Source organism: Protopterus annectens, chromosome 5.part1 (genome assembly GCF_019279795.1).
Source record: "Protopterus annectens isolate FY-2018-M chromosome 5.part1, PAN1.0, whole genome shotgun sequence".
NCBI lineage: Eukaryota > Metazoa > Chordata > Ceratodontiformes > Protopteridae > Protopterus > Protopterus annectens.
In genome coordinates this window covers 363799511-363812351 of record NC_056736.1, presented here as the reverse complement: position 1 = coordinate 363812351, position 12841 = coordinate 363799511, and the positions used below count along the sequence as shown (strand labels likewise).

Below are 12841 nucleotides of genomic sequence, written 5' to 3'. Positions count from 1 at the left end.
AATGGTTCATACTTTAACTTGTTTCTGAAGAAGTTCCATTAAAAGTAAAATTAAAGCACTAATTTTGGATGTGATTCTTGATTCTTGCTCCCACAGTTCAACAAGTTTAAATTTAAGCACAGCCTGTTATGAAATAAACTGTATATAAAGGAGCTTGGATAGCTTTTATCAAAAAGGAGTGTCCCTTTTAATGTACCATCTCTGTCGCCATGCAAGTATTATTAGGATCAGCTCTTTTTTTATTCTGTGTCTACAAGTAGAGAAAATGTACATTTCATGCATTTTATACACAGCACTTTGCTAAGAATAGTCCTGAATCATGTCAGCATAAATATTTTCATTTTTTAGTGCATTCCTTCACATATTCAGTGATGATTGTTATTTAGCCTGCCACAACTTGGGTTTAATTTGCTGAAAAAATACATATAGAACTGTATTAATATAGGTTCATAGGTAGGTACTAGGCTATCTGCCTGAAGGCATTTATAAGCCTAGCCAGAATGTGTTGGCTTCCGCCACCCCCTTAGATTAGTTCCCTGTGCCTCTGACCAGCAGAGCCACTAAAGTGATCCCTGGGGTAAACTTTCTGATGTTCTTCGCGTTTCACTGTTGCAGTCATCGCATTTGGGTTATCTGCTTGCAGTAGTCCTCAGTCGGCCTGATTAACAAAGTCTTGGGTCCTGCGTCGGTTGCTGTCACATCTTCTATGACGTCAGGTAGTCAGGGGTATACAAGCATGCAGCCGACGCCATTTTCAGTCTTTCTTGCCTTGCGGTGCCTGAAGCAGAAGCAGTTCGCAAGTGCTGGTCGTCAGACTCCTGAAATTTTCGTTTTCGAGTTTCAGAACCGAAGTCTTCAACTAAAGCTAAGTACCTAGTTGGAGAAACTTTTTCTTGCTTTTAACCGATGTCAGTAAAAGTCAATAATTGTATTTCTTGTGGAAAGCAAATACCTCAAAGATTTTCATTCATATTCCTTGCCTGGGCCCTGACCACGATGTACCTCGCTGTCTGTTTTGTGCCTTATTTAAACAACGAACTATTCGCCGTCTGTATATTTACGCTTCCAAATATTTCAGTACTCAGCTCAATTATCCAGATATGGCTTCGGTAAGCCACTCGACTACCTGCTTTCCGAAAAAACGCAAAGATAAAGACAAGAGACAGGCCACCTAGGTCCAAAGCTGCCGATGATGCTTCTCCTAAGCTAGTTGCCAGTTCGCCGATACTCAGTGAGGTGCTTTCGCAGCCCCTAATACCCGCTACTTCAGATTCGCAGGCCTCTACTGAGACCCATTTGGAGTATGCTGCGAGATGCTTCAACTGTAGAACCCGTGGATGTCTTTACCTTGGATGGGTCCGGAGCTGCTGTGCAGGCACCAGCTTCTTAGGGTGTATTCAGGCCTACTGACTTAAATAGTAAACAGACGCCATCTTCTTCTTAAGGCCTAAAACTTGATCCATGCCTAGAAAACAGATACCCAGACCGCATGGTCAGGCCTCTGTGCCTAAAAAATAAATAAGAGTGGCTGAAGACCTTATTACTTTAATCAGGGGAAGTCAACCTTCCCCCTCTAAAAGACCTAGGACTGAATTTGGCTATTCTGATTAGGATTCTGAAATTTCTGTTTCTTCTGATGACCAGGCTTTACCCTTATCTGCCTATGAGGATTCTGATGCAGAGGAATCACTTCCCTCTGCTTCCCCCCCCCAGAGGATTTCTCTCTTGGTGAAACTTTGCATACTCTTAGGAAGCATTTCCACTGGGAAAGCCAGGATTACTCTGATTCTAAAAAGAGGCTTAGGGATTTCTTACTCCTGCCCCAACACAGGCCTTTAGTTATCCCACCTTTACTGGACATTGTTGATGCCTTTTAGCTTGGCCCCTGACTCCTTACCTCCTGCTCCCAGAAAACCAGATAGATATTACAGGGTTCCTGACTCTCACAAGTTCCTTTTTAAAAATCCTACTGCGGATCCTGGGACCATTTCATAGGGACCCAAGGGCATAAAAGCTTCAACTGCCAAAAATCCTACCCCCTCTGATAGAAATTTCAGGGCGCTGGATAGATGGGGTAAGAAGGTATACTCTTCTGCAACCGTGGCCATTAGGACCTTAAATTGCCAGTGTCATATGTTAAAGTATCAGCAACACATTATTGGATTGCATATACAAAAAATGATGTTGATTCTTCACTGTGCTGAATTTAAGGATTTACAGGATTTAATGCATTCTGCTGAACAAGTTGGAAAACATACTTTGTAATGTGGTTTTGATTCACTAGAGGCATCTTGCAGGGCTGTTGTTACTGGGTCTGTACTTAGAAGGCATGCTTGGCTTAAGGAGTAATCTTTGCCAGATCATGTTAAAGCTAAATTGTTGGATGCCCCCTTAAACCAGGACCTCCTGTTTGGCAACAAAGCAGAAGTACTTAAAAAGATAGAGGAAGAGGCTAAATCTATGCAGACTGTTAAAGATTTCCTGCGAGAGCAGCCTCCAAGATTTAGTAGGCATTGGCCCTCTAAGAATTGGTCCTTTCCTGCCTCTTCCAGGCCTTCTCAGTCCAAACCCAGACCCAGTCGAACACTAGGGCTTCAGTCCCAAGGTACGCACAGGACTAAGCAGTGGGGGGCTCCCACTTCCAAAGCAGGAAGTAGTAAACCCCCCCTTTATGGTAAACTGTCTCAATGATTTAACTTTAAAACTTTCAAGCCCTTCTCAACTGACTACTCCTTTAGGGGGAAAGATTGCTCTGCAGGCAAAAAAATGGGAACTCATTACCCAGGACAAATGGGCTTTAAATATAGTTTCCCAGAGATGCAGATTCCAATTCCACACTTCACTAACCCCAAACGGTTGGCCAGTGATGCCCCTAAATCATTGAGCAGAGGCTCAAAAGCAAGTTCTCTCTCAAGTGTAAGGGCTATTCAAACTGTCCCAGAAGAGGAAAGGGGACCAGGTTTCTACACAAGACTTTTTCTTGTACCCAGAAAATACAACTCCTGGCATCCTCTCCTGGATCTCTGTATCCTAAACACCTTTTTGGTGATCCCAAAATTCAAGATGCTAACTCTTCACCAGTTGCTTCCTATGCTAGGCAAGGATGACTGGTTGGCAACACTGGATTTAAAGGAAGCCTACCTGCACAATCCCAATCAGGGAATCTTGTATAAGATACCTACGCTTCAAAGCAGGCTTCATGCACCATTAGTTATCTGCACTGCCCTTTGGCTTATCTACTGCGCCCAGGGTATTCACAAAGTGCCTAGCTCCAGTCATTGCATTTTGCAGGCAAAGAAATATTCAAATATACACATACCTGGGTGATTGTATACTATTGCATCATCTGGCATTTGTACAAAAAGTGCTAACTTCTCTGGGGTACACCATAAACCAAAAGAAATCATATTTGGTACTCTGCCAACAAATTGTATTCCTAGGAGCAAGCTTGAACACAACTTCCCAGATGGCTTCCCTCACGTCAGAGAGACAAGTTCATTCTTACTTCTAACTTATGGCCACAAAACCATACTATCTGCAAGACAAATACTGCAGGCCTTGGAGTTCATGGCCTCCTGCATTCTTCTAATTCCATATGCAAGACTGCATATGAGGAAACTACAATGGTATCTAAAAAGCCTATGGTGTCAACATTCTCAGGATCTAGAATCAATGATTCCTATCATACCTTGTCTACAGATAGAGTTCCTTTGGTGGGCAGAGGCCTGCCACCAAAACAAGGGACTGCCATTCACTCTACCCCCTGCTGCCCAAACCCTAACAGACACATCAGACTATGCATGGGGGGCTTATTTGGCAGGGCAGTGCATTCAGGGCAAATGGAACCAAAGTCAAATGCACCTGCATATCAATCAAAAAAGAAATGTTAGCTGTAAAGAATGCTCTGAGAGCCTTCAAGGATTACATTCTTCCAGGACAATTATTGGTAAAGACTGACAACACCACTCTTATGTGGTACATAAACAAGCAGGGGGAACCAACTCATACCCTCTCTGTAGACTAGCCATGGCTCTGTGGAACACAGCCTTGAGCTACCAAGTGCACCTACAGGCTCAATTCCTGCCAGGAAAGCTAAATACACTGGCAGACGACCTAAGCAGAAATCTCATGGACCCACACGAGTGGAAACTGTAACCAAAGATATTCAACATTTTGAGAAACAGATGGGGGAGCCCAGAGGTAGTTCTGGGGGGTGGCAAACAGGTCTATCAGTTGTACAAATTCTGCACAAGGACTCCCCACAAACAAGCTTGGAAAGTGGATGCCCTGTCCTTCACCTGGAAAAACTGGGAAAACTATCAGTTTATGCCTTTCCCCCTCTGCCTCTCCTCTCCAAGGTACTACTAAAGATCAAACAGGAAAAACCAAGGACAATACTGATTGCACCAGACCAGCCACACCAACACTGGTAACCCCCTCTTGTGCAGTGTGTCACTGCTGGCACCATGGCACCTGTCTCAGGCCCCTGCTCTCCTGTCTCAGCAGGAGGGCCAGATTCTGCACCCACAGCTTCAACTCCTGAACTTGGCAGCCTGGCTAATTACCTGATCTCACCATTCCCATCCCTCAGTAAACAAGTGATGGATGTCATTCTGGAGGCAAGGAGGCCTATTACTAGAAAATCCTATGCTGAAAAATGGAAAAGATTCTGTTCCTGGAGCCAAACTCATGGGATGGGCACAGCAGTGCCCAATTTACCTCAGATTCTTTAATACTTAACTGAGATGCTTCCAAAGGGACTTTCCTTTTCCTCCATCAAAATTCATGCCTCAGCCATTTCAGCTCATTACAATACAAAACCATCCCTCTTCTCTCATCCACTGCTGAATCAATTCCTCAGAGTGGCCAAAAAATTTAAAACCACCCAGGAGAGCCCCTACTCCAGCCTGGGACCTTAACTTTGTATTGGAAAAGCTCACTCTACCTCCCTTCGTCCCAGCTGCAAGTGCAGAGTTGAAATTCCTTTCTTGGAAAACGTTCCTTCTAGCCATCACTTCAGCAAGAAGGGTGTCTGAATTACAGGCCCTCATGGCTGTGGAGCCTTTTATCATCTTTCATGCAGACAGGGTGTCCCTCAGGACCAATCCCTCCTTCATGCCTAAGGTGGTATCCAGTGTGGCCCTTAAATCAGTCCATTCATTTGCCAACTTTCTTTTCTAATCCACAAAACGGAGGGGAACGAATACTTCACCCCTTAGATGTTCACAGACAACTTAGATTTTACTTGGACAGAACTAAACTTCTCAGGAAATCTGAACTGCTGCTGGCTACATTTGCTGCAGGGGGAAAGCTATTTCAAAGCAAACCATTTCTAAGTGGATTGGCCATTGCATTCATCTCTGCTATAAGCACCATGGAAAACCTACCCCACTGGGGATAAGACCATTCAACCAGGGCTGCTTCTACCTCTAAAGCCATTCTCAGAGGTGTCCCTACCAGAGACATCCTAGAAGCTACCTGGAGTTATGTACATACCTTCACCAAGCATTACCACTTGCCAGTTTTTTCTAAATCTAGAGCTGGCTTTGCCATTGCAGTCCTGCAATGCTTTATAGCTGGCTTCCTCCCATCCTTAGCTTTGGGAATTTACCCAAATGTGATGACTGCAGAAGTGAAACACGAAGAACATAGTAAAGTTGTGTACAATTAACATAAATGTAGATGTTGAGTGCATTCACTGTTGCAGTCCTGGTTACCCTCCCTCCAGCCCCCTGACTTCTATTGTCTGTACCTCTATTCTTGTTTACTATGCTTAAAGCTTTATAGTGTATTTGCTTTTTGTTGGAGGTGTAACCTTGTATGTGATTGCTTCCCATCATGTGGGCACCTGACATCTGAGATATGATAAACTGATAAAATGGCATCAGCTGCATGCTTTATACCCCTGACTACTTGACGTCATGGAGACAGCAACCGACGCAGGAGCCAAGACTTTGTTAATCAAGCCGACTGAGGGCTACTGCAAGCAGATAACCCAAATATGATGACTGCAACAGTGAATACACTCTAACATCTACATTTATGGTAAGTGTACACAACTGTACTTTTCCCATCTACTCATCAAGGTTTCTCTTGAAGAGTGTTAGCGAGGATCTCTGCCTAATGTAGATTGGAATCTTATTCCAAAGCATGTGTCCCTCCCTCAGGAATCTGTCCCTCCAGCACGTCCTGTTTATTGTTGTGGTGAGGTTTAAATCTCTAGAGCGTGTGGCTCGAGGGGATATGGTTTTCTTTAGGTGGAGCACGTCCATCAATTCTGGGTTGGACATGGCCTTGCATGTCGGGCAGAGATCACCTCTGAGTAGGCGGTATGCAACAGAGTACAGCTGGCGTCTCTTCAGTCAAGCTGAATAGGGCATCTGTTTGAGACCAGTGATCCTCTTGGTGAGGTACTTCTGTGGTCTTTACAACTGTTGCAGGTGTCTTGTAAGGTACATCCCAAATGGGGTGTTGTACTCTCTGATGGGTCTAATGAGTGAAGAGTAGAGGGGCACAATGACCTCTTTTGATCTGGATGTGAACCCTTTTGTGATTAGGTGGGCCACATAGAAGGATTTTCTAGCCACTTTGGCAATGTGATTATCAAAGGAGAGATTACTATCTACTTGGGTCCCCAGATCCCTTATTACGTCTTCCGTATTTAGGTGACTACCACCTATGTGGTAGTTTGTGGGTACTTTGTTTTTTCCAAAGGGGATGACTATGCACTTTTTGGCATTTAGCTTGAGGCCATGATTTTAACACCAGGAATCCGTCTCAGTGAGACCCTTTTGGAGGATGTCTATATCAGCCGGAGAGTCAGTTATAGCCCCTAGTTTGCAGTCATCTGCGAACTTGGTCAGCCATAGTCATCCTGTGCTTGCCTGTACGTCTGAGAAGTGTATGCCAAACAGGAGGGGTCCTAGGACTAAGCCCTGAGGAATGCCAGTTGTAACCGGTTTAGAGTCAGACCTAGCTCCCGCAACTCTTACCATGTGGGTTCTGTCAGTGAGCCAGTTGGCAACCAATCTTGTGACGTAGGGGTTTATGTTCAGGCTGGTGAGCTTGTCTATAATACCAGAATGGGGAATGGTGTTGAAGGCCTTTGCGAGGTCTAGGTAGGCTGTGTGTACCACCTTTCCTTCGTCTATAGCCTTGGTAACTATCTCAAAGAAGTCCACTAGGTTCAGGAGGCATGATCTGCCCTTAACAAAGCCGAACTGGGTAGGGTCCAGTGTTTGGAGGTTTCCAATGTCTCTGTTAATGAGTTCCATGATGATGCGCTCCATAGCCTTGCAGACCAAGCTAGTCAGGCTTATAGGGTGATAGTTCCTGGGGTCTGTTGTGGCTCCACCTTTGTGGAGTGGAATAACTGTTGCTGTGCGCCACTCTATGGGTACATAGCCTGTGGAGAGGCTGAGTTTGAACAGTGTGTTTAGGTGAGTGGTTAGTTTCTTTGAGCTTGCGTAGGATGCAGCCTGGGACACCGTCCAGTCCCATTGATGCTGTGTTTTTGACTTTGTAGAGATTTGTTTTAACCTGAGTGTCTGTGATTTCAGGGGCTCTACATTCGCCTGGCATGGTTATGGGCCCTTTTGGGGGTGAGAGGGGTTGAAGTTTGCACTGAACCTGTCTGCCAGGATGTTGGCGATATCAGTTGATTCAGTGTATTTTGTGCCATTCTGCACTAACTCCGAGCAGATCCGAGCATTGCCACTTAGATTCTTGGCATTGCTAAAGAATTCCTTGTGGTTGTCTTTGGAGTCCTTGGCAATTTTTCTTTCGAAGCTCACCTTGGATGATTTTGAGGGATTGTAGTTTCTTGCTTATACTGATCAGGGATGTATTCCCTTCTTGGGATTTTACTCTCGTCTGTACTAGTTTCCTCCTTCTATTGTATAGCTTGTTTATGGCAGGGGGTCCACCAGACTGGTTTCCTTTTCTTGGAGGAGTGAGTCTTGGTTTTTCTTGGGATAGCACAATCCATGCATTCTTGTAGGTGCCAGTAGAATGCAGTAGCAGAAGATTTTGCAGCTTGGACAGCATTATCCTTTAGCATGGGGCTTTGAAACTTTCCCCCTCGGTCTTAATTAATGTGAAGTTTGCTTTTGGAAAGTTTTTCACGGTGGATTCCTTGTCTGGAGGTGGGGTGGAGGGAATGTGGATATCCAAAGTGATTTGTTTATGGTCAGATCTAACCAGCGAGGGGTTGACCTCTGGTGTGGAACACCGGTCGCCCATGTTGGTGATGACCAAGTCCAGTATGTTGTCACTTCTGTTGGGAGTGTTGACCAGTTGATCCAAAGCGTTTGAGTTTATAAATTCTAGGAAATGTTGGGCAAGGGAGTTGGTACTTGAGTAGTTCTCCCAGTTAATGTTTGGGTAATTGAAATCGCCCAATATTATGCAAAATAAAAAGTGCACATAAACATCTATTTATCTTGACAAGATTAAAACTGTCGATAATCTCACCAAGTATTTCTTTCCATTCAGGATAAGAAGTTGGGTTGCTCTGCCTTGAAGCAACCATCTTCAGGTGGATTTTTGTAGTTATATCTTCCATGGGAAATTTCATTCCAGACCAGCGTAAAGCCGATTCCACTGGAGAAATAGCTTCTTCCAATACCCTTTTCAGGGTCTGGTCTCGGGATCCATTTGAGAAACTGCCACTTGGACTTCATTAACAAGGTTACTATGCACGAGAATTACCATCTGTAAAGCAGGGAAAATTAGTAAATATCTGAGGAGAGCAAAAGGTCATACCATAGTATTCTAATACAAATCTTACATAATAGATGTTAGAAAATTGATACCTTCAGTGTATCTAAGCTTGATTTTTGCCAGATATACCCTGTAAGAGCTTCTGGATTTATAGTTCCAATACACTGTTCTCCCAGACACAATAAAAAGCGTTTGCAATCTTCCCATATGTAATTAATAATACAGCAGTGATCACTGAAGGACATAGTATGGTTGTGTAAGCATTTGCCACACTAGATCACTGTTCTGATATACACAACCCCTCCCCCTTCTGCATGTGTGAATATATTCTTTCTGATCTGTGGCAAGAAAGTCCTGAGGATTTTTTGCACCCATGTCATATGTTCCTCTTCACAATCTTGCACTTTGGACATATGTTGGATGTGTGGCATGTGAGGATGGCACCCAAGCTTTGGTACATTGGCCAGATGTATGGCATCCTTGGTAGGCTTCCCCATATGTAATTAATACTGCCACAATGATCGACTGACATCTACTGTTACATTAAGTTCTTAAACAGCTGTAATTTCTTTAGTAACGTTATTGCAAATTCCAGTTTCTGTAGAACTTAACTAGAAATGTTGTATTTCATGTTTGCTCCTCACAGCAAAGATTAGTTACTACTTGAGATTCTGCTCCAAGTGTTGTATTTAATTTAAACAGTAATACAACCAAAAGAAGAATGTTTGGGTTTGTGTGTTAAGTATAAAGGCATAGATTATGAAGTGTATTACTACTTTAGATTTTAAGTATAGTCTTTTTAATCTAGGGATTACTGGTAAATGATTGGTATGGTCATCATACCTTAGTACTCTAATATGAATCTTACAAAGAATGTTATTTTCAAATACAAGTTACCGTTTTTATTCCAGTAGTATTATTTTAGGGTACATCATTACCTAGTGTTCCATTTCTAAGGGCATTTGTACATCTGTTATAGTAGGTATTTGACTTTGACATTTTGTTGTTTGTCTTGTTTTTGTTGTTTTTTTAAGTTTTCCTTATCTCTGATACTTCCACATTTTTCTGCTTTACAGATTGTTTTTTTTTTTTTTTTTTCCGGTTTGGTACTGTAGTTGTACTTTGAATTAAACATGTAAAATTTAATTCCTATGTTAAAAATGTTTGTATCGTATTTCACCTGCACATTTTTTCCATACCTCTTTAAGATGATTGGACATGTAGGAGGTTAGTGATTTTATCTGCACACATTTACTTTTTATTTTATTTGGTATGATTGTGTGCACTTTAGTTTGTCAGACCTAAACAAAGCAATTTGCTTGCCACAACTCAGTCTTCCTTGTTGGAACTACTAGCGCTGTAAAATAGTGTTGGATGCATAAGGAAACCTACTTCAGTACCTATCCAGTGAGACCTGCATTGCTTTTTCCCCAGGGAAGATGCTACTGCTTTTTCAACTTTAGACTAAGAGAAGACAAAAATAAGATGGGTAAACCTAAATGTTATGATGTTGCTACAATGAATACAGCTGAAAGATTTTACTGCTATAAGTACCCTTATACACAACTGTACTTTTTGGCTTTGGTCCTTCAGATTTTTTATTCATTCTGTAATGCTATGGATTATTAGATAGTTTGCTCAGACTAGCCCAGTACTATTGAGATGGGCCAAGCTGGTCAATACATTGCAAGTCTTCATATCTTTCTTAGAGGGTCTATTTTCATAAAAGTATGCTGTGCATTTTACTCTCACTTTGTTTACCATTGCTTTGGTCTTTGGTTTACTGTAGAGATGCAAATGTTTCCTTCATTATTTTTCTTAACCTTTTAAATCTGTCAGCTGGGAAAGACCACATGTCATGTATGGGCAGTTGTTGGACTGGCTACGTTACTTAGTAGCATGGCAGCCTGTAATCATTGGATTGGTGCAAGGAATCAACTATATTCTTGGACTGGAGTAATTTGCTGTGCTTTGGATGAAAGCCTAATGAGAAACAAAGATGAAACAAAAGACTGTTGCTTAACAGAGTCAGCCAAGAAAATTTTAAACTGTGATGTCTAAGCTTGCTGGAATTGTCCTCAAACCACGTAGGGAAACTTGTGGCTTTTAGCTAGCCAGCAAGCTGGGCTAGTTCAGATTTTATTTTTATTTTAGTTGCCATACTACAGAACTCGAGTACATATCAAACCTTCCTGTTTGAGGAGGAGGATTGTTCTTCGGTGTCTTTAACCATTAAGGAGGGTTAAATAATCTCTGTTCAAAGTGAATGACATGGGAAATTTTTTATTCCCATATATTTTTCATTAATGTACAGCTGGTCATATTATAACCAAAACTTAGAATTCTGAATTTTATATTTATTTATGAACAGTATTTGTTTCACTTCCTTAAAATGATGCATAACTGGCAGACATCAATTGTTTGGTACATTAAATTGCCATATATTAAAGAGAAGCATTTAGTGCAGCATTCTACCTGTGTAAGTAAGTTGACAAAATTAAGACATTTATGGGACAAGTCAGCTAAGTAGTTATGTTTGATTGTGCATGCTAATAATGTTTGTCCATACTTGAGGACCTTGGCTTCCAGTGTAAATGCACACACTGAATTACCTGCTTGTGTAATACGTCTCGTATAGATAACGGTACTGATGGCCCGGCAGAGGTGCAAGTGAAGGTGGCATTAACACTTGCTTCTCTAGTCCTTTGTAGTAAGACATACTGGATATGGTGCGGTTGGGGAAGGCAGAGGTCACAGTGAACTGGTTTTAGACTACACTTTAAAAACAAGTGTTGCTCCAGGATGTTTTGTGAGCTTAGCCTAAGTAGCTCACGTTTGTCAGCCCCTTGGGGGGGGGGGGGGGGTGTAATAACTCAGCAGGGAAACTGCAGTTGCCAGATACTTCACAGTACAGAGAAGTCTGTTCAACTTGGATGTTTGAGAGCTTGCATGTAGCACAGAATTAATTGTGAGCAATTTAGGAGCATGGTACAGCTCCAGAAGTTGTCATGTCTTCTTAGCAATGAGTTAAAATACTTTGTCACATTTCATTCTGACACTTATTTCTGTCACTGTAGTTTCCCACCACTTAAGCTTATGGACTGTCAGCTACTGTTCTGAGACAGCACTGGCTGTAACTCTTACTTAACCAGCGAATAATGTCTTCATTGTGTTGTATTGTTTGTACTTGTGCATTTTCTTTTCTGGAAGTTGGTTTGTTCTCAGACATGGTATTGACGTTGTTTCACTGGTTGCCATAATCATAAGTTGAACATAACTATGTCATTGTAGAAGCTGTAGATTAGTGTGTGGTTCAGTATAAATGAAATGTTGCTTTCAAGCCAGGACAGGTCACATTATATGGTAATGCAAATGTGAAGGAAGAACACAGGAGAGGGACTCTGTATGTATTCATGAACAAGGCTCTTGCTATTAATGGACAGCCTGAATAATTTAACTAAAGAGATGTACTAAGTATATTCTGTGCATAGATTTCCAAAGTCAAGCAAAAGAAAGTTGGTATTCTTAATGTAAATTCCTCATTAAAATCAGTTTTGTAATTTTCTGTTAAGTTTTGGGCACAGTACACAGCTGCTGAAATATGAGACGTTAAAGGTATGTAGGCAAAGTGATTATGACAATACTTATTTTATAATGGGTTCTGACAGAGGAGGATTTTGTTATAAGTATGACTTCACACTTGATTGTATAGAAATTATAATTCTGAACTGTAAAATGTAGGCAGAGCAGTCTGTTGTAAATTAAATTAATAACCATTTTGACAAAATTGCCTGCTTGACTCTCTATTAAACTAGCATTGAGGTGATGCATATTGTTTGTTCTAAAAATGTGTTACTCTACAGCAATTTAAGAAGTGTACATTAGCAGTTTAGAAAATGTCTGCAAAATGTTATTTTAAAGGATGTCAAGGACTCTGGTCAGTGTGGCATCTGATCTAAAACGTGTTTGCCTGGTTTTCCTGCTTAAGGGGACGGGCCCTTAAGCAAAACCAGAAACTTTAGAAATATGTTTATGTTCTTCATGTTTCACTGTTGCAGCCATCACATTTGGGTTATCTGCCTCCCAGATTTAGTAGGCATTGGCCCTCTAAGAATTCGTC

At 41.8% G+C, this 12841-nt stretch overlaps 1 protein-coding gene across 1 annotated transcript in view; it reads left to right on the top strand.

Moving 5' to 3' along the window:
• RNF121 (ring finger protein 121) overlaps nucleotides 1–12508 on the top strand; it is a 658308-nt gene extending 645800 nt beyond the window's left edge. The window contains exon 9 of the mRNA XM_044073037.1: nucleotides 10561–12508. Within this exon, the coding sequence (XP_043928972.1) occupies nucleotides 10561–10681 (121 nt within the window). The 3' untranslated portion in view covers nucleotides 10682–12508. The remainder of the gene's footprint in view (nucleotides 1–10560) is intronic.
• Nucleotides 12509–12841: the final 333 nt, after the last annotated feature.